The sequence below is a fragment of the Emydura macquarii genome, unplaced genomic scaffold (assembly GCF_026122565.2).
Source record: "Emydura macquarii macquarii isolate MOO-44397 ecotype Brisbane River unplaced genomic scaffold, CSIRO-AGI_Emac_v2 contig_1253, whole genome shotgun sequence".
NCBI classification, from domain to species: Eukaryota; Metazoa; Chordata; order Testudines; family Chelidae; genus Emydura; species Emydura macquarii.
Window position 1 is genome coordinate 19,917,548 of NW_027131390.1, and position 18,981 is coordinate 19,936,528.

The window sequence follows — 18,981 nt, forward strand, 5'->3', positions numbered from 1 at the left end:
GAGTTGGGTTGGTGGGAGGAGGGGGCAGTGTGTGCGCCACTGTTTTGGCGCAAATAGCTGACTTTGGTCAACAACAAAAAATCGCTAGTGTAGACTAAAGAGTTTTCAAATTAACTTTAAATGTTACACAAGTGGGAGCAACCAACAGTAAGGAAAAGTCAGGATGAGGAAGAACAGATTTCAGCTACACACATGCAATTACTCTGCATTTGTATATTCATATACAAATATATTTATATTTGTTGCTGACACCTCTTGTGGGCATTATAGGGAAGAAATCTTAAGGAAGGATGTGAACGAGGAAAGAGTAGTGACAGGACAAATGAGGGTTGGAAATTTTTCAAGGAAAATTAGGGGACAGAGGAAGATTATCACCCCAATTTCCTCCCACATTTGTCACTCTCTTCCTTTGCACTGGTAGCAGAAGAGGAATACAAAATCATTTCTCTTTAAAAGAAATCAAGAGAAGGGAATTCAAAGTGTAGCAATTCAGAGAAGACAGAATATTTATACAAGGCAATTGACTTCTACCAATCATTTCCTGCATTCCCTTTGCTGTTACTAAAGAACTGTTTGCAGGAAGTTTGTTCCTTCTACTTGACCTGCAGCAAAGTCATGTTCCTTACAACAGCCCATGAAAAAAAAAAAAAAAAGAGGGCTGTGTTAAAAGTTCAAAATTATGCTGTCCCTATAGTATAGAATGACAGAAGACAAACTCACACAAAGAAAACCTCATTTAAAGCACCACAGCTTTTGATGACTACTGAAAGTTAAGTTCAGTTGTTTGAAATATTAATTACACATCAGGGCACGTAGGCATCTTTTCAGGTAGAAGTAAAATGAAATTAATGAGGACAAATGAAATATAGGCAAAGTTGCTCATTAGAATATACTGGATAGTTCAGTTTCCATCCATGTAAGAAATCACTATATCATAGTCATAGGAGACACAAAGATAATTAGGTCCCCCAGTCTATGTTTCTACCATTGCAGGCTCATTTTCCGAGATCAGTCTAGTGTCCAAACAATGGGCTTCCCCCACTTCTCTTGGGCAACTATTTTACACCCTCATATCTGTCTGTCACCACTAACAGGAGAGTGTGTGTGTATATATATATATATATATATATTTTTTTTTTTTAAATTTCTACTGGGGAAAGTTTTACCTTGGCAAGAAAGACACCAGCATCCATTACAGCTTTAATATGCCGTAACCAGCCTGAGTTCTCCAGGCCAGTAAGGAAGTCACTCATTGAGGGAGATTTTGTTTCACACACTGCAAACACAAACAAAAGAATGAGCTGAGATTTCTCATATAAAATGCACCGTAAACAAGATTTTCCTAACCCATCCTGTCCATCCATGCTAATCCTCCTTCCCTGAATAATAGTGACAAAGGCTAATCCTGAAAGCGAATATTCTCTGAATACTCAAATATAGGAATCCATTTTCCCTCTTTAAAGAGATCACACACTAGGGATATTTTGTGTGTACAACAATTAAAATTCTTTAGATTACAGAGGGCTCTAGCATCTAAGTCTGAAGTATCTTTGACCTGTTCCTTTCACCACTATCATCAAAATCTCATTTCAAAAGAGCTCTCTCCAACCAAGACAGGTGATCAAACTGTTATGCTTTTACCCATGTCTTCATTATGAGAAATAATCACGCTTTCAGTCATCACCAGAATACAGAAACTGACTTTAGAGAAAGAGGGGAGAACTAATTTCTAGAGGTAAATGACATATAATCATAAAGAAGGCCCAGATAATATGTTGAAAAGCATCATAGAAAATGTTTATTTATAGTTCAGTAGTTCCTCAGCACCTGTGAGAGATAATATCATTGTCAACGTCTTTTATCCGATAAGGCAAAATGGGAGTAAACTAGCATTTATTCTGCCGTTTCTCCCTCTCCACAATAAATCATCCAGCAGAGGGTTCTCTACAGCAGTTCTTTTGCATATGCCAGCCCCTCTGTCCTGTGCAATCTGATTTTTCTCCAAAGTCATTACAAAACCCTGGCTCCTACCAGACCAGCTGATCTGAGGCATCAATTATTCGACCCTTAGCATTACAGTGGCAAGTAAAATATTAACCTCCTATATATTTTGAATGGCAGTGGTTGTACTATGCCTCATGAGATTAGGCAATGGGGCAGGACAGAAGGACTTATAGCATCAGCTTCACAAAGTTCCCCAGCCTCTGCCAGCAGAAGGATGTTAATACTATAGTGAATAAGCCAGCAGGAAGTACTTATCAATACTCTCAACTCTTCTCTTTTGTCACTTGAGGTCTGAGTTCTTTTTCTAGTCCCTTTTCAGTTTTACAGAGCAGCTCCATCAGCTTCAGTGGCATTGCTCACAGTTTACACCAGTGTAAACAAGAGGAGACTCGGGACTTGTCTACACTGCGGGCTCCACAGCAATCAATGCAGCGGAAATTGATTGATCGGGTCATGGAGACTCACTCACTCAATGAGAGATGGGCTCTCTGGTCAATGCCATTAGTCCACCTACCAAAAAGGAGTAAGGCTGCATCAACAGGAGGGCACGCCTCATCAACGCAGCATCATGAAGACACCGCGATACGTCAGTGTAAATATGTCAATGGGAAATACGCAAGCTACATAATGTCGATCACCGCCGTCAGTGTAGACCAGCCCTCAGAACCCTAATTTCCACTGGCCTAGAAGAATGTTCCCTTAAAATCATCCCAAATAGCAGTGAGAATGCGCACAGACGCATTTAAGAACAAATTTAGCTGAAGAAGTTAGAAACAAATGAAAAAATAAGAACTATGTAGTGCAAGTTGTTAACTCTCCTGCAGGAGAGCTCTGAAATCTAGCCTCATATCACATAGATTGTTCATACCAAAATAACCCAAATAACTAACTTGTATTAGTTGTATGTCAGTATTTCAGAAATTAATTGATAGTCATTTTAATGGTAAAAGGCTATGATCTTAATTGTTTTCATTTTTGTGCGTGGTTAAGATATGGTTTACTTTCTTTAGATTTATAAAATTTGCTAAATATTAGCTTCTATTTCAGATGAACGGTAAAACTGACAATTCCTCTTATCAGACCCTTTTTTAAAGCATGCAGGGTTGTTGTAGCTGTGTCAGTCCCACGACAATTAGAGAGACAAGGTGGGTGAGGTAATATCTTTTATTAGACCAACTTCTGTTGGTGAGAGACAGGCTTTCGAGCTTACGCAGAACTCTTCTTCGAAAGCTCGTCTCTCTCTCACCAACAGAAGTTGGCCCAATAAGACACATTACCAAACCCACTTTTTTTTTAAAAAAAAATCACATTTTAACATCAGCTAACATACTGTAACATTTTGAGCCTTTCCTATAAGCCAAGCACAAAGCCAGGTATTTAATCTCCTAATCTGTTTTCTGTCCCACTGCCCAAAGTGCACACGCAGTTGTGTACACAGGATTTGTCTATTGTGGCATGCGAGTAAAGTCAATAGGTGGCAACCAGCAACACATGGACTGGAAAGGTTAAGAACCACTGGACTAAACTACTGTACCCCTGAAGCCTGAGTCCCACCCCCATGGGGCTGAGGCATGTAACTTAGTTTCATGGCGCCCCTGTGGCTCCAGGCAATTACCTTTCTTGCCACCCCCAATACCAGCTCTGCACTTGCGACCCCTCTAAAACTCCAGGTTAAGAAACACTGGACTAGTCAAAGGCAAGCACCATACCTTCCAAGAGCTTCTGCAGGCTGTTCCGCATCACGTGGATGTTCTCTATGCCAATGAATTTAAAGCGAATGTTGTCATAGTTATCTTCATTCTCATAACCCTTCCCAGCAGCTCGGTTGGCTATGGCATTTAACTGTAGAAATCAAATTTTAAAAAAATGCATAAGCAAACCTGGTTTACAAATCTTTTTTGTCTTCCAGAATACCAGATATCAGGCAAAGCAAATTCATAGAAGTGTGCGTGGTGGGGAATAATGTTAGTTTTGGTTTTCGGGTTTTTTTACCCATGAATTGTTTCCAATGGTTTTACTAAAATTATGTGCATGTGCAGTCAACTAACCCTAGGCAAAGGCCTATGAAGAATTTGAATGTCAATTTCAAGCTGCCTAAGACAGGTAGTATCAAAGGCTTGTTTAACTATAGAAGGCTCTGTTATCATAACTTACACTCACTTTCTCTTTTTAATTGAGAAGCTAGAAAAAAAGGAACAGATAAATGCAGTAGTTACATATGAACATAGCTCTTTTTTTATATTTTTATAAAGCACCACAAACATGCATGGTGCTGTATAAATACTAAAAGAATTCCAAAGCATTTTACAAATATAGATTAAACAAACTATGTAGCTATCACTGAAATGCAGCCAACTCAGAGGTGAAACATAGAAGCTGTTTATCAGCATACAGCAACAATATGCAAGTTTACAACAGCAAAAATACAGTATCCAATTGAAGTTGCAGGAAGAAGTTAAGGAGAAGGGATATTGATCACCCAGAATGGAATTGAGCCAGGCCCAAACAAAAGTTACCATAAATTCTATAATGGTCACATGTGGACAGGACCTCAATTTTGCTTCTCAATCCAAAATCGGAAGTGGAGTAGTTTGCCTCCATGGAAAAGAATGAGGTGTAGAGAGTCAGTTACACTATTCTAGTATCACAGAGTGAAAATAAATCTAGGTTATTTTATTCTACTTAAACACTGACTTGGGAGAGGGAGAAATTTAGCTAATTATAATATCCTTTGCCACTCAGTGATTTATCACCAAACCGCCATTAAATGAATCGTAAAACATCAGTGGAACACCTGTTAAAGTGCAAGAATCACACAAATGCCAGATGAATGTATTAGGATCCATATTACTACAAACATATGATTATGGAACAAACAGCACAACAGAATTAGCTCTAGGAAACACTGTATCCCGCAGCCAAAGACTTGCTGAAATATCCTCTATGTTTACCTGGGGGTGACACCTGATTTGCATCCTTTTTGTCTCATCTCCAGTCTAATACAGGTAATGTTAATATCCCCTAATAGTAAATGAGTTCTGAGAACTCACTCTATTCCAAATTCAAAATGGTCAACATGTTATTTTTTTCTGTAGTTGTACATTATGCAAATCCCCATGTTCTAATTTTCTTATGCTTAGAACTTTCCACAAATAGGCTCAAAACACGCAGACATTTCTGCTTGTTTTCAAGCTATGTATGTCTTAAGATGTAATCATTAGACACTTCAGTACAACTTCATGAAAACCTTTCCCGATCACCTAAGATAAAACTATTACCGAGCAAACATCTCAGCATTGAAGTTTTAGCCCTGAATGGCCATTACTAAGTTAAAAGTATCTCCAAGATAGCTATATACTGTAATGGCAGGTTTTACAGTGCATTAGCAACTTTTATTCTCCTCAATGAAATATTAATTAAAATTACTTCTATGTCAGAAAATTGCAGGAACTGCACTTCTTCAGGCTGTATGAAACTAGATACCTTTGAATGCCACAGTACCTGCCAACCACACCGATACGGTCACTTCAGGTTTGTGCAACCAGTGCTTTAAACTCCCCTCTCCACCTCCATGATAAACTTGGGGCCTAACCTCTGTACTGGAACGCACTGCACTGCTTCAGTTAACCATTAATGGTCACTAAACTTGGGCTGCTCTTAACAATAATTTCAAATAATCTGGAATACTCCAGGAATGAGTACCCCTAACATCACCTCAGTTTGATCACACACAAAAGAATGGGAGGACGTGAGACATTAGGACCAAGCACAGCAGCTGGACAGTTTATCATTAAGGAATGGTGAGGTGGACACTAGTTTCATGGGGAAGGAAGGAGTGGCACCTGACTTTCCCCACGAGAACCTGAGCAGATCTTCCTTGTACTATACTAGGTTAGAGATCCAAAAAGCACGGTCCATTGGAAGCAGTGTTGACATAACACAAATATGAACTTTAGGAACAGCCACAAATTCCATCAAGCGATACCTTTGGCCTTGTGTCTACAACATACATGAAGGGACTCCCCGGGTTGGCTTGTCTAATTGCTTGCAGCATCTGTTCATCCTCCAAACAGCGAGCATTGAATCCAGAGAGGGGCTGGCTACAGCGACATATGGCAGCCTGAAAAACACAATAGTCTACTGCAGAGAAGAGACCAAAATCAGGAATATTTATTGCTTTAAGGGACACACTAAAATTTGATGCAGATGCTGTTAAGATTCTGGTCCCTGTTTTACTGTAAAATTTTCATCAAGTGGACAAATTAGTGAGAAATTCCAGTCATACTTCTATTCTTTTCAAGAGCTATGGGAGTAAGAAGTAGGTAGTGTTTCTAGGGAGACAGTTATTCACCCTCTTCTCAAATCCACTGCTCTTCTGCCTAATGACTCCTATCTGTGGTAATAATTGGGCTTGCAAATTTACCCTAACTGTGTACTCAACTGTTAAATCTATGTGAAAGCCCATAAAATGTCAATCTATAACAACAAATGTTGATGGGAAAAGATGCAAAAGGGAGACAGAATAACTGAATTAGTATAAACAAAAAGGCCAAGTTGATATGATTGAGGACTGTGTTGAAATTATGCTTGCTAAAAACAGAAGATGTGGAGCCAGAAGTTAATAAGCCAAAACTTGTATGTCGGATATTAGGCCTAATTGGTGGACAAAATAATGAGGGGATAGGCTATTCCATGCATCACTCTCTTTTTGGGTCTGTAAAACAGATTTTTGTGGGGAAAATAATAAAGAATAAAAAATTAAAGGAAGACAAACAGCAGATGGAAAGAACAGGGGAGGCTACTGGAGCTAGCTTCATCATCATGGATGCCACCCCCTACTGTTTCCTGTGACTCCTGGCCTTCACCATCCTGATCCTGAGAGCTGTCCTGTCCGGAAGGGGCCAGAAAAAGAGGGACTCAAATTATATTACTACTCCTACTAACTCCAGCTGAATCCCAACCACCATCTGGGTGGACAGTTATCTTTAATATTACCTAAGAGACTGCCAAACAAGGGGGCTTTTCTTTTTAAGACTGGACTTTAACAGCAACAGCATCTCCTGCCCATCTCAACTAACTACTTCTCTTTTCCCCACCTTTGATTCCACCTAAGAGACTGTCAAACAATAGGGTTTTTCCTTTTAAAAACTCTCTCCTGCTAAAGGGAACAAGGAATGTTGTTCTTAAAGCCTTATTCAATGCTTCACATTTTAAATGCTTTTATTAAAGATACAGAAAAGAAAAAAACAATTAAAGATTAAAAGGATTTTTAATGGTGTGTTTGCCATAGTAAGCAGGCTGAGGTCTCTATATACCAAACCCCAGACCTTGTTTAACACTGTTTAATTTTTGACAGTGACTGGCTTATGTTAACACCTTTGGCTCATTTACTCTCTCTAAATTAATACAACATATCCCCAACGTTGCTGTCACCCCTCTCCCTTGTCTACTCCTCTTCTCTTCCTGACTTCCCCTCTTCATGACGTTAGTTAGCTATCATTGTTCCATACTTGTAGCAATGCTGAAAATGATTATAAGCTTCAGTAGTTTGACAACGCAACTCCATGCAAGCATTGTGTCAAGGAAAGCACCTAGAGCCCAACAATTCAACTAAGACAGTATTTTGCTAACCTTTGTGCCCAAAACAATGCTGAAACAACAAAGTTAAACAAAAGCTGCATTATACTCTTCAGTGAGAACAAACTTCACTTCTTCTGAATTAATACAAAAAAATAGGGATTTGTTCCAAGCTATTTCCTCCTGTCCAAAAATCAGAAAATTTAACTGAGTTAAGATATAATTTGTTAAAGATTGTTCATTATAACTAACTTAGTTTACAAATCCAAAAAGGCAGATCTTACAATTGGTCAAAGTGAGATTTCAAAGAGGACATTTGAAAGGATCATGCTTTTTATACTGGTTTAGAGAATAATCTTTGTCAAGCGATTCTTTTATTTGGGGAAATAGGGAAAGTAACAGAAAGGGTCACAACTTCTGATAGCTGAAGCTATATTTGCTTAGAAATTTCTTCAAACATAAAACAATAGTTGCACTTGTATAGCCTTGCTCATACAAGGACCTCAAAGTGCTTTAAAAACAATTAAGCTTTAACTCCTTATGAAGTAGGTAAGCATTATCCATATCTCAGTTTGTACCAGGCCACATAGCAAGTTAGTGGCAGAGATACAACTCCTGGGTTCTGTTTTTACTCCCCAATTCTTCTAACAACTTGATCACATTCCTCCTCTATATTAAAGCTGGATGGGCAGGAAGAAAAATATTGAGAAGAGCAGAATGTGCATAACTAACATTGTTTTCTTTGTAGAAATAGGAAAGCACTGGGATCCGCCCTCTGCTTCTGAACTTTGAGCTTCCAAGCACAGTTGATTTATTAGCAGTCTTTGGCACCACTATTTCTGGAGGGTACGTGTTGCAGACCTAGAGTACAGATGGGTAAAAAAAACCCAAATATTAAATTATTCATCAGCTTGATATTAAGATGCCTGAATAAAGATTTGTTACTTAGCTTTAATACATAGTAACGATGGATCAGCTTGATATACAATCAAAATTAATCTATTTCAAAAGACTGAAATAATTAATGCTGTTTTTCAGACATATGAAACACTACCATTAATATGGACGCATAAAACATTAAGTATACATTTGACATATTAGTTCCAATTTGTCCCTGAAGAAACAAGACAGAATAGCAATGCATGCAATGGTAAGTTTACACTAATAAAATATATCTCCTGAGGGTTTCCAATTCGTATTTCACCAAATTGTGGCTCATGTGTAGAAGCAAAAACTAGAAGGACAACCATTTCTTCAAAGTTATATAAAATAATTTCACCCCCCATGCCCTGTGCATCTTTGAATGAGCTACAACCACACAGGGTGTATCCTCAGAGCCCAGAGTTACCCCATACCTGAATAATTTTCAGCTCCTCAAACATTTTAAGGCTTTTCAGTGTACACTTCAAACACAAAAAGCTATTCTCAAACCTTATCTTTACTTAGGGTTCTGTTGTTTTTAAACCTAAACCTGGAAACCCTAGAGGAATTAAAAGTAAAAGGATCCCAAATGAGAGTTACACACTGAAGCCTAATTTTCAAAAGTGACTAATGGTTTTGGGTGACAACTTCAGATGCCTTAAAAAGGCTTAATTTTCAGGAAGTGCTGGGAGCAACTTCCCTCTCAGGGAAAAAAAAGGAGACCCCTTTAAAAGGTCTCAAGTTGGGTATCCAAAAACTGAGGCACCAAAAATTACTGGTCACTTCTGAAAATTTAGGGCCGTGTTGCTTGGTGGATATCCAGAGCATGGTGGCAGAAATATACACATTATTTAACAGATTGCCACCTTTCTCAGATTTGACTGGTTTGTCGTTTAGCCAGGAAAGGGATCTTTCCATGTAAAATTTCCATAGAAATAAAGAGAACATTTTAAAGCAGGTGTCTAAAATGCTTAAAATCTTTCTTGGCATAAAGCTTTTTGGGTTCAACAGAGCTTAAAGGGAGGAGAGAAGAAGGCAACTGGCAACAGCAGCTCAGGAGGAATGGAAGAACCAAGGATTTAGGCCCCTTTTTTCTGAGAGAGGATAGACACCAAGTAGAGAATGATCCATTCATTTTACTGCTTTTATTATTTTCCCTTTGATTCCAATCACAGAAGGCAGAGTTATCCCAGTGCTCTTCCACACATCTGACACCCACCAGGTGGGTGCAGGTGTGGGGAAGGAGGCTGGGAAGATTCACTGTTACCTAAGGAAGCTAAAGGAATCTTAGTTTCCTGGGGTGAGCTTGTTTGATGTGTCTCTAGAAAATGAACATCTGGTACCCTCCCGGAATCAAGCAGACTCTTCAGCTCTCTGCTCTTTTACAGTATCACTATCTCTGACTTCATGTCAAGAAGATGATGCTTTAGATAGACTGAACTTACTTCTCCCCAGGCATCACTTATGCAGCAGAAGGGGTTGTTCCACGTCACTAGAACAAATGAAAGGATGCTGCACTGAGTGACTACTTTGCACAACAATTACCTCATAGTCTTTATTAGCATCCGTTATTTCCCAGTAGTCATTTGGAATTCCCATACGCTGATAATCTACATTTAAATCAATCAGCTTCCATCCAATCTCCCGGTTATCTTTAGGCATTTTGGGGTTATAAGAAAATGCATAAAGTTCTTCAGGTTTCACTGGGGAGAGAAAATTTAAAAGTTAAGTAGTGAGGGAGAGAAATTTTAAAATACATACAAAAGGAAGTGAAATGTTCAACACTTTCTCTTACAGATTGTCCCTGGAGTCAGGCACTCAGGGCAAATCACCATTCTGCAGTTCTATCGCAAGGAGAGCTAGTAGAATCAAACCTTTTCTGGTTCTTTGTCATATCATTATACCAAACATTTAAAGTAGTCAGTAAAGAATGATTGGGATACCTAAAAATATGTTATTCACCACACCAGGAGACTGAAGAAAAAATTACAGCAAGTCTCTTGTACTTTTATAACATGACCAACCAACTATGCTAATACTTTTGCTAGTAGTTTGTTATGCACTTCTCCACAATTCTTTTTAGAGAAAATCCTTGAATGCATGCTATAAGTGACAATGAGTACTCAATCTCTAACTCATGATGATGAAAAGCACAAACAAGGTCCATCAGAATGTATGGTATAAATTATCACCTTATGACTTAAGATATTTCTGCAGACAATATCATATATGTTACACAGGTACAGAATCTGTACAACTAACAACATCATAGATTAACACTGATAATTTGAAGTATCTATTTTACTTTTCACCATTCTTGTTTGTTCACTTGTGGCACTTCATTCACCCTGGTAACTAGACTGCTTCTCATGTACCAGCAAAATGTTGCTGTTAAGGGCATACCTGACCTCGCAGACACATGGTTTAAATAAAAAAGTTAGTGGAAAACATTTCTAATCACATTAGGTAATATACAGATATATGATAGAATTCCTAATGATTATAATGCGAGTTCAACACCTCTCAGGATCAAGGATTGTACTTATGAAGGGCAATGTGTTAAGGGACAAAATTGTAGGTATAACGTTCATTCATATATACATATATGATCCTGAGAGGCATTCAATTCATATTTTAGTCACTGAGAATTGCCACTGCTCAAGACCTATCAGGATCAAGTCCATACATAGCACCTGTACCCTTATATCATGATACTAAACAAACAACAAACATCCACCATAAAGCCAAACACTAAAATAAGTGTTTTAAAATGAATAACTTTAAATTTTAGACTTAAAACAATTTATTTCCTAATTAACAGGTTGTGTTAAGAATACATTGGTCTTTTCCAGCAATGTATGAAGAGTTAATCCATAAACAGCAGAGAGCAACTAAAAGTTACAGTTTCTGCAAAGAGTTTACACAGTACAGTTCTTATCAGTCTGTAACTTCCCATTTCAATAGTGTGCTCTCCTCTGTTCAGGAAAACTTGATAGATCTCGAGTATTACTGTCACCCTAACAAGAGCTTCAAGCGGAGTCTGACAAATGGTAATTCCTTCATATCCTCCATACCACACCTCCGATTTCCTTCCTTCCCTACAAAAAAATGCATATCCTGTCAATAACTCACTCATCTGATACTCAAGGCAGCAAGCTCTCCTGAGACAGATTGAGTTCTGCCAGAGTCTGATAAAATACCCAGCTTGCCAAGCAGGTAACCTTCAACTGTCAATCACATACTAGCAAATAATGAATAATTATTACTATAATAATTCTATGCCAAAACAGATGAAGCAGGCATACAAACAGAAATCTTAAACTGACACAAGAGTAAACTGTAAGAACCCATGAATAAGACAGGTCACAGTAAGTTACATATACAGCCACTGGCAATAGAAACTGACATTTTCCATCTCCTGCAAGTGATAGTTACCATGCTATTTGTAATATCTGTTATAGGAACAGTAATAGCCATTAATAGAGCAACAGGAATTTGCATATGATCATGACAGATACTGTATTAGAATTAAAACTTCGTAAGTCAGGAGACTGAATAGCCCAGGAGATAAATGAGGGTTTGTATCAGACTGTATTCCTCTATGTCATCAGTTCAAATCTAGCCCAAGGTTGAAGCACTTTGCTGGGATAGTGTGGGAAAAGTCTGTACTCCATCTGTACACAGGATTTCATTTTACCAGGCTGTCAGTTTGGCATCTTTCACCAATATTAAGAAACCAATACTAATTAGAGAGTTCTTCTGGGATAGCAGACTAGAAACATTAAGGGATATCAACAATTCTGCCTTAAGACTCTCCCGCCCACCTTATTTACACAGTAGTAAAAATTGCATTTGCTTGCAAGCTGCTGGCCCTCTTCGGAGGGCCAGAATTTTGTGCTACAATAGTGCGCAAAAGTAAACAGCAGCTGGCAGTTGTGGAAATGGCTTAAGATTTCAAATCCTTCCTTCCTGCACTGACTGAGGAAAGCCAACAGCCTGATAACCAGGGTTTTCCCCAATGCACAAATATATGTGCTAATTAGTTGCCTTTAGATTTCAAAACAAACTTTCTCCTGGGTACCTGGCTGTGAAAGTTTAAGCAAGGATGTATACACTTCATGGCAGTCCCGTTCATGTCCAATGACAAAGTGTACCACACGGAAGTTCTTGCAGTGAATAAGCAATGGGCATCCAGATGTTGTCAGAGGCAACTTCTCCACAGTAGCTATATGGTGATGTAGAATCTGAAAAACAAGAAGGGAAACAAATCTTTCAGCACCAACTGGCAGGTGAGAATTATAACCAGATATGAGTGATTTCGCAGTAATATTTGTGAGACATTTCTACTTCTCTTCCACATTCTAACCACGTCATTGCAGCACATAGTCCAATACCAGAAGCTCCTTCTTTGCTATTTAGTGACAAATTACCTAGCAAACATGAAAAATCCAAACAGTCCCTCAAATTGGGTTATTTAACTAAGAGAAGGGCAACAAAAAATGTATTTCCTTTACATGGTCAAACTGCACAAAGGAAAATGAGACCTCTTCAATTTTAACAGCTGTTGATCAGTCTATTTTTGGTGTTGGAAATTGCTTGTGTTTGGGGGAAATCAGGCACAGACACTTGCACCGCTTAATGCCAATATTAACTAGGATGGAAATTATACAGTAGTCACTGTATTGTACTCTTTCTTAAAAAAAAGGATGACCCACAAGATACTGACTCTTATTTGCAATTGAAAACAGATAAACTAGCAAAAAGAAGAAACTTAGAGTTCCTGGAGATTTGGAAGTTCTGCAGATATATAGTATAAGTCTGCTATGTGATCCAACATTAAGCCATGGACCAGAATTTGACATATCTATGTCTGCTTATAAGAGGAGCCAACAAAATTACCTCTTCATCACCTAACTTTTTTGATAGAAGAAACTATGAATCTAGTATCAATACTAAGAGGTACTGATGCCTTCAACTCTTCCTACATACAAATGCTGTAAATTAGAGTATTGCGGTCTAGTGTATTGAACTTGGGGGACGGAAGTCAAACAAGCTGGGTTTTGTTCCTAAATCTAACACTGACTTGTTGCGTGACTTTGATCAAGTCACTTTACTTCTATGCCCGTTTTCCTATCTAAAAGGATAAGAACTCTATTTTTATAAAAGACAGACACTTTGATGTAAAATGCTATAAAGTTTATTACTGTGACTTCAGAATTAATGGAACCACAATTACACGCAACCAGAATCAGGAATTTAAATTTATATTTTTTTACCAGTTTCACACACTACAACATACCCATGTTTCTTTTCGGACTTCAGCTGAAGCATCTACGTAGATCAGATGGGTAGCTGTCAGGTATAACGTCCCATTTGCTGGCTTCCTATTGGTATAGCGATCTAGTAATTTGACATTTTCTACCTGCAATATGGAAAAGAGAGGAAAAACAAATCAATGTAGAGCTAAAAGGTCTGTAATTTACATCCGAGCTGCACCATGTAGAGATGTTCAATACACAGCCCAGAAAGGATGCTTTAAAAAGGAATGCAGAGTTAAGGTTTCTCCTGCAACATTAGCTCTGCCACATTGCACATCTTGTATGTTTTATGCTACAGATTAATAAGATATAGACTTGAAAGATTCTATTCATCAGGATTGTTAATTTTTGACAGACAATTAACATTTTAGTTCTCTTTTTACTAAGCATTACAGTAATTGATGATAGGTAGGCAAGCAGATTTTGTGCCTGAGCTAATCATGAAAGTGCCATTTTGCAAAGTTGCAGAGATATTTTAAGGTTTAACTGAAGAAAATACAGGAATTAAAAAAATGCTGCATGTGTAACATGGCCAAGTTGACCCTGTGATAAAAATAACCCTCTAGAATTTCATATACAGTACTTCTGGATGCTTGATTTCGCAATTCTAACATTGCATTAGTATTAGTTTTTATACTTCATTTCCCTGGTGTGTAGTTTCTTAAAGAGAAGGAAAAAGTACTAGTAACGGTCTATATAAGAGAGTTCTTAACTATGCACACTCATTTTTCTAAGCCACATTAAGATAACAAATAGAGTCAATAGAAAATAAGAATGCTGTGAAAAATATCAACTTATGTTTAAAATTTAAAAATATTGAACTTATTTTCTTCAGGCTCATATCATTCCTCAATGAGGACAATAAGTAGTTAAAATAATTTCATTTTAGCAGATAAGCAATATAGTTGGAATATAAATCCCAAAAAAAAAAAAAAATCAGTTGGAATGTATATAGGAAGTATTTTTATCTCGCATGTGTGCACACACACAAATTTCACTCCAATAAAAATCAGTAAAAAGTCACCATTGGACTGAGATGAAACATGGAAAATTTCAGGCCAAAAAGAAATGGAAGAAAATTCTGAGCAACTGGAAGTGGAGGTTTAGAACAGTAGCCTCATTTCAACATTATATATTTTTAAATCTATAGCAATAAGCACCATAGTGGTCCTTTATCAGTCCAATAAGGAATAGTTGTATGGATATTAAAGTGCCTTGTGCAAGTATATTTAATTATCCCTATCAATCCATACTGGTCCAAGTATTTAAAAATTACAGTATATAACTAAAGAATAAAAAAAATTGTTAACTTTGCTGGAAGGACCACACCAAGAAATAAACCACTGGGAGGATATGCTTACCAAGCAAATGTAACAGGTTACTTGCAAGAGCACCCACTATTCTGAAAGCTATTTATATTTTGTTTTATTAAGTTGCCCTGTGATTTCAGCCATACATATGCTGGTTTGATGAAGCGTTTGCATGTTCTGGAACATGGCAGAGTTCAAATGTACAAGAGCCCTACTCTAACCACTTCATGAACCAATATCCTAGGAAAATTCCACCTGCAACAACCAGTTATAGTGGGGAATTGTCATGTCAGTGACTGAAAATACACAAACAGCCGTATCAAGTAGTTTAATGTAACCTACCAAACTTGATAGTGACATTTTAAACAAATGAGAGGACATTCAAAAACATGCATTCTTTAAATGAAGGCAAAGACAAAGAACATTAATTAGAAGTAAATTATATTTTAAGCTTGAATCAATCTTAGCAAAACATACTAGGCTGATGGTAGAAGAGCTAGTCAAAAGTTATGCAACCAATAATGCCTATTTTTATTTTTGGTGTCTTCTGTTTTCGATTAAAACACAGACTCCTGTGACAAAAATTTTGATGAAAATTAAAATTTGTCATCTTGGAAATTTTGTGGGATATAAAATATTTTTCCCAAACAGCTCTATTTGACAGAACCCAGGTGTGAAGTTCTATTCACAGAATCATTACAACATGGGAAACAGCAGTTCAAGCTCATTCACATCATCCCATCAGTGTGACTCAACTTTCATCAAAATGGACCACCTATAGAACTGTAAGGAGAATTCATTAGCGGCAATCATTGAAGTCATATGCATGATATCATCAATTAGAACCTGACTGATGTAGCTAAATTTACTTATCTTGGGTCACAGAATAGCTTGAGGACAACTTTATGTCACTACCAACCTTAGTTCATTTTAAACAAGTGAACAACTATCCAGCTGCCAATCCTCAAGTCATCCCAAAAAGAACAGTTAAGAAACACAAACCCAACCATGACTTGTGGTCTCTAAATTTTTCTCTCAAAAAAAAAAAAAAACGCCTCCAAAAAAAAATCATATAATTTATTTCCCCTTCTTTCAAACAAACGAAATACTTCTAAGAAAGTTTCATAACCTTACCCACCGCTGAAGAAGTTAGAAGGGACCAGCATCACAGTTCTCGGGCAGCTCTAAACAATCTGTAATCTCTTACTGATTCCCAAGTGCTAATTACCAATGGAAGGCACATTCAATTTTCATCTAAAGCTATTCATTTTAAGCAAAATATGAACTGTTTATAAACAATGAGAAGAGCTTTTAACCTTTTTAGCATTCAGAAGTGTGTGCTAAGCCAAACACACAAAGCCTTTTAAAATACTTTAACTGGTACTAACTCCTCCAAAGCTTTGCCTACATGGGGGAAACTGACCATCATAGCTAGTCCGCAATAATCCCCTGTATGTATGGACACTATTCCAGAATAAAATCATTTTTTGTAACACTTAGTCCATTTTATGAGCGGAGTAATTATTTCAGAATAAGGTATCCCTCCAGTGAGTTACTGCAGAATAGTTTGGTCTGCAATAGCTATGCTGTTCAATTTCCTTGTGTAATATGCGCCAAATTCTAAGTAACATAAGGTATCCGATAATAAGTATTGCTCATGAGTAATGAAAACTGAAGAAAAAATGCATAATGCTCAGGACAGTCCACAAACAAAGTCACTAAAATAACTTTTGATCTAATGGAAAGAAATTCTTGTTTAAACACACAGAAATGAAGACTACAACAAAATCAGACTGGTTAGTCTAGTTGTCTGAATTGAAGACACATGGTAGCTGTCAACCATAACTTGACATTGGTTCATCCAAGACATCAAAACAACTCAAGAGCAAATGGAAAAAATCCTGGATAAGCATTTCCACCTCATCCCTAGAAAACCAAAAATTTAATGAGTGAGTCATTTCATCTCATCTTGAATCACATGTTCATTAGTATTTTTAAAGGCATCTGCTCTAACAGAAGCAACTTCAGATCTTGAAAGTAGCAATAAAATGCACTTGAAAGATAAGTAAAAATACCTATAGGCACATAGCATCCTATCAGTTATCAGAAATAAGACTTTCACTATGGGTTTTATTTATGAAAAGTGCAATAAGCATAGACTACAAGAGCCATGTTCAAGTTCCCACATATGTGATTCACAGTGAACAGGTACTCTGACCTCATAATTAAATAAAACCATAACACAAAAAATCATGTTCTTTACATCAACTAGCATAAAGGGCTTAATGGTACATATCCTACTAATATGAGCCCTCCAGATTTAAGATCTTTTAACCTTTACATTATTTTATGTATTTATAGGATATCCATCAATGTAGTAGTACCCAGGTACAATTTTGATCAGCAAACAAGAATTCACAGAAGTAAGGGATGTATACAGTACAATCGTTATGATCTTTACTACTACAGTAGTAACAGGGGATCTTGAATGATTTCTGATGATAGTAGCAACAGTGAAAATTCTCTAAGTATCAGTCACAACCCTAATAAGAAGGGGGCATTTCAGAAAACAGACACTGCGGAATCCCAAATCCGTAGTGTAGGCCGGGCCCAAAGACGGAAATGATCAGACCTGATACTAAAGGCAACCAGGGAGCAGAGAAGGGGAAAAGCTGTCAGAGACCGTCACGAAGAAGACAGCTGGAGTGGGGGGTGTTTCAGGGTCTAGGGAGCGGGCAGTAACAAGGAGGGGAGGAAGAGAGGTTTTAGGAAACGGGGGGACCGGGGATTTCGGAAACCAGGCAGCGGATGAGAGGTTTCCAGGGCCACTGGCGAAGCTGTGAGGGAGGGAGTTTCCAAGGTACTGGAGAAGACAGATGATGGGGGCCTAGGAAAGCAGAGAGAGCGGAAGGCGGGCGGGCAGGCCGGGGGACACTGGGGAAGCCGGGAGGAGAGGAAGCGGGGGAAGCGGGTGTTCGGGTAGCGCTGACGGGGCCTTCCCGCCTCAGGGAGCCCCCGGAAGGGACGGGGACGAGGCTGCCGCTGGCTCTCCTACCTTGGGCGTGGTGATGTGCTCCATGGCCCCGGCCCGCGCTGCCCGTTTCCCTCACTCAGGAACCATCATGGGGCAGGGTCGGAGCCCGGCCTCTTCCTCCTCCGCCGCCGACTGCACGGGCCATCTGAGCCCGCCCCGCCCCTTCCCTGCCCCCTCAAACACCGCGAGACGCTGCCGCGAATCCGGCGAGAAGCCGCGACCGCCATCTTGGCAGAGGGCAACTTGCCCATACATGTAGGGGGCTGCGGGCGGGCGGGCCAGAGGCCAGGACACAGCGAGGTGCAGAGGGCGAAGGGGCCCAGTGGGAGCCTGGAAAGGAGCACAGGCTCCTGTAGAACAGGGCCCCAGGCCAGAGACCTCGCTGGGGCGACAATGGCTCACACCCAGCAGGATTGAGGGCTCCCGTGGCTTTAGCGTGGTTCTTGCCATCTGGGTTCTTTCTGCGACTGCCCCAGCACCTGGCATCCTGTCCTGGTCCCAGTGGGCGATTTAAAGAGGGGCTTTAGCCCTCCACCTGGCAGAGACCAACTCAAAGCCTGGCATGCCCAGCGCCCGCAGGCCATGTTGCTGCTCTTAGTCTTGTGCCAGCTGTTGAGGTCCTGGCTGGTGATTTGTGAAGGCTCTGGGTTGGCAGTGCTGCACCAAGGCCCTGGCTAGACAAGTCTCTGCAAGGGCCCAGCCCAGCCTCTGTTATGTCTTAAATTAACTAACTCTTTTGTATTGCTTTACCCTGCATGCAAACCCTTTCTTCTGGTGATGTCATGATGTTGGTACAGCGCAGAGGCTCGGGAAATTA

The 18,981-nt window shown here is 38.9% G+C and overlaps 1 protein-coding gene across 1 annotated transcript in view; it reads right to left on the reverse strand.

Moving 5' to 3' along the window:
• The window catches only part of MTMR8 (myotubularin related protein 8), a 36,159-nt gene extending 17,845 nt beyond the window's left edge, over nt 1-18,314 (reverse strand). The window contains exons 1-8 of the mRNA XM_067548294.1: nt 18,186-18,314; nt 13,802-13,924; nt 12,584-12,746; nt 10,048-10,205; nt 8,314-8,442; nt 5,990-6,124; nt 3,714-3,846; nt 1,167-1,276 (exon numbers count right to left, since the gene is read on the reverse strand). Coding sequence (XP_067404395.1) covers nt 1,167-1,276; nt 3,714-3,846; nt 5,990-6,124; nt 8,314-8,442; nt 10,048-10,205; nt 12,584-12,746; nt 13,802-13,924; nt 18,186-18,209 — 975 coding nt within the window. The 5' untranslated portion in view covers nt 18,210-18,314. The remainder of the gene's footprint in view (nt 1-1,166; nt 1,277-3,713; nt 3,847-5,989; nt 6,125-8,313; nt 8,443-10,047; nt 10,206-12,583; nt 12,747-13,801; nt 13,925-18,185) is intronic.
• Nucleotides 18,315-18,981: the final 667 nt, after the last annotated feature.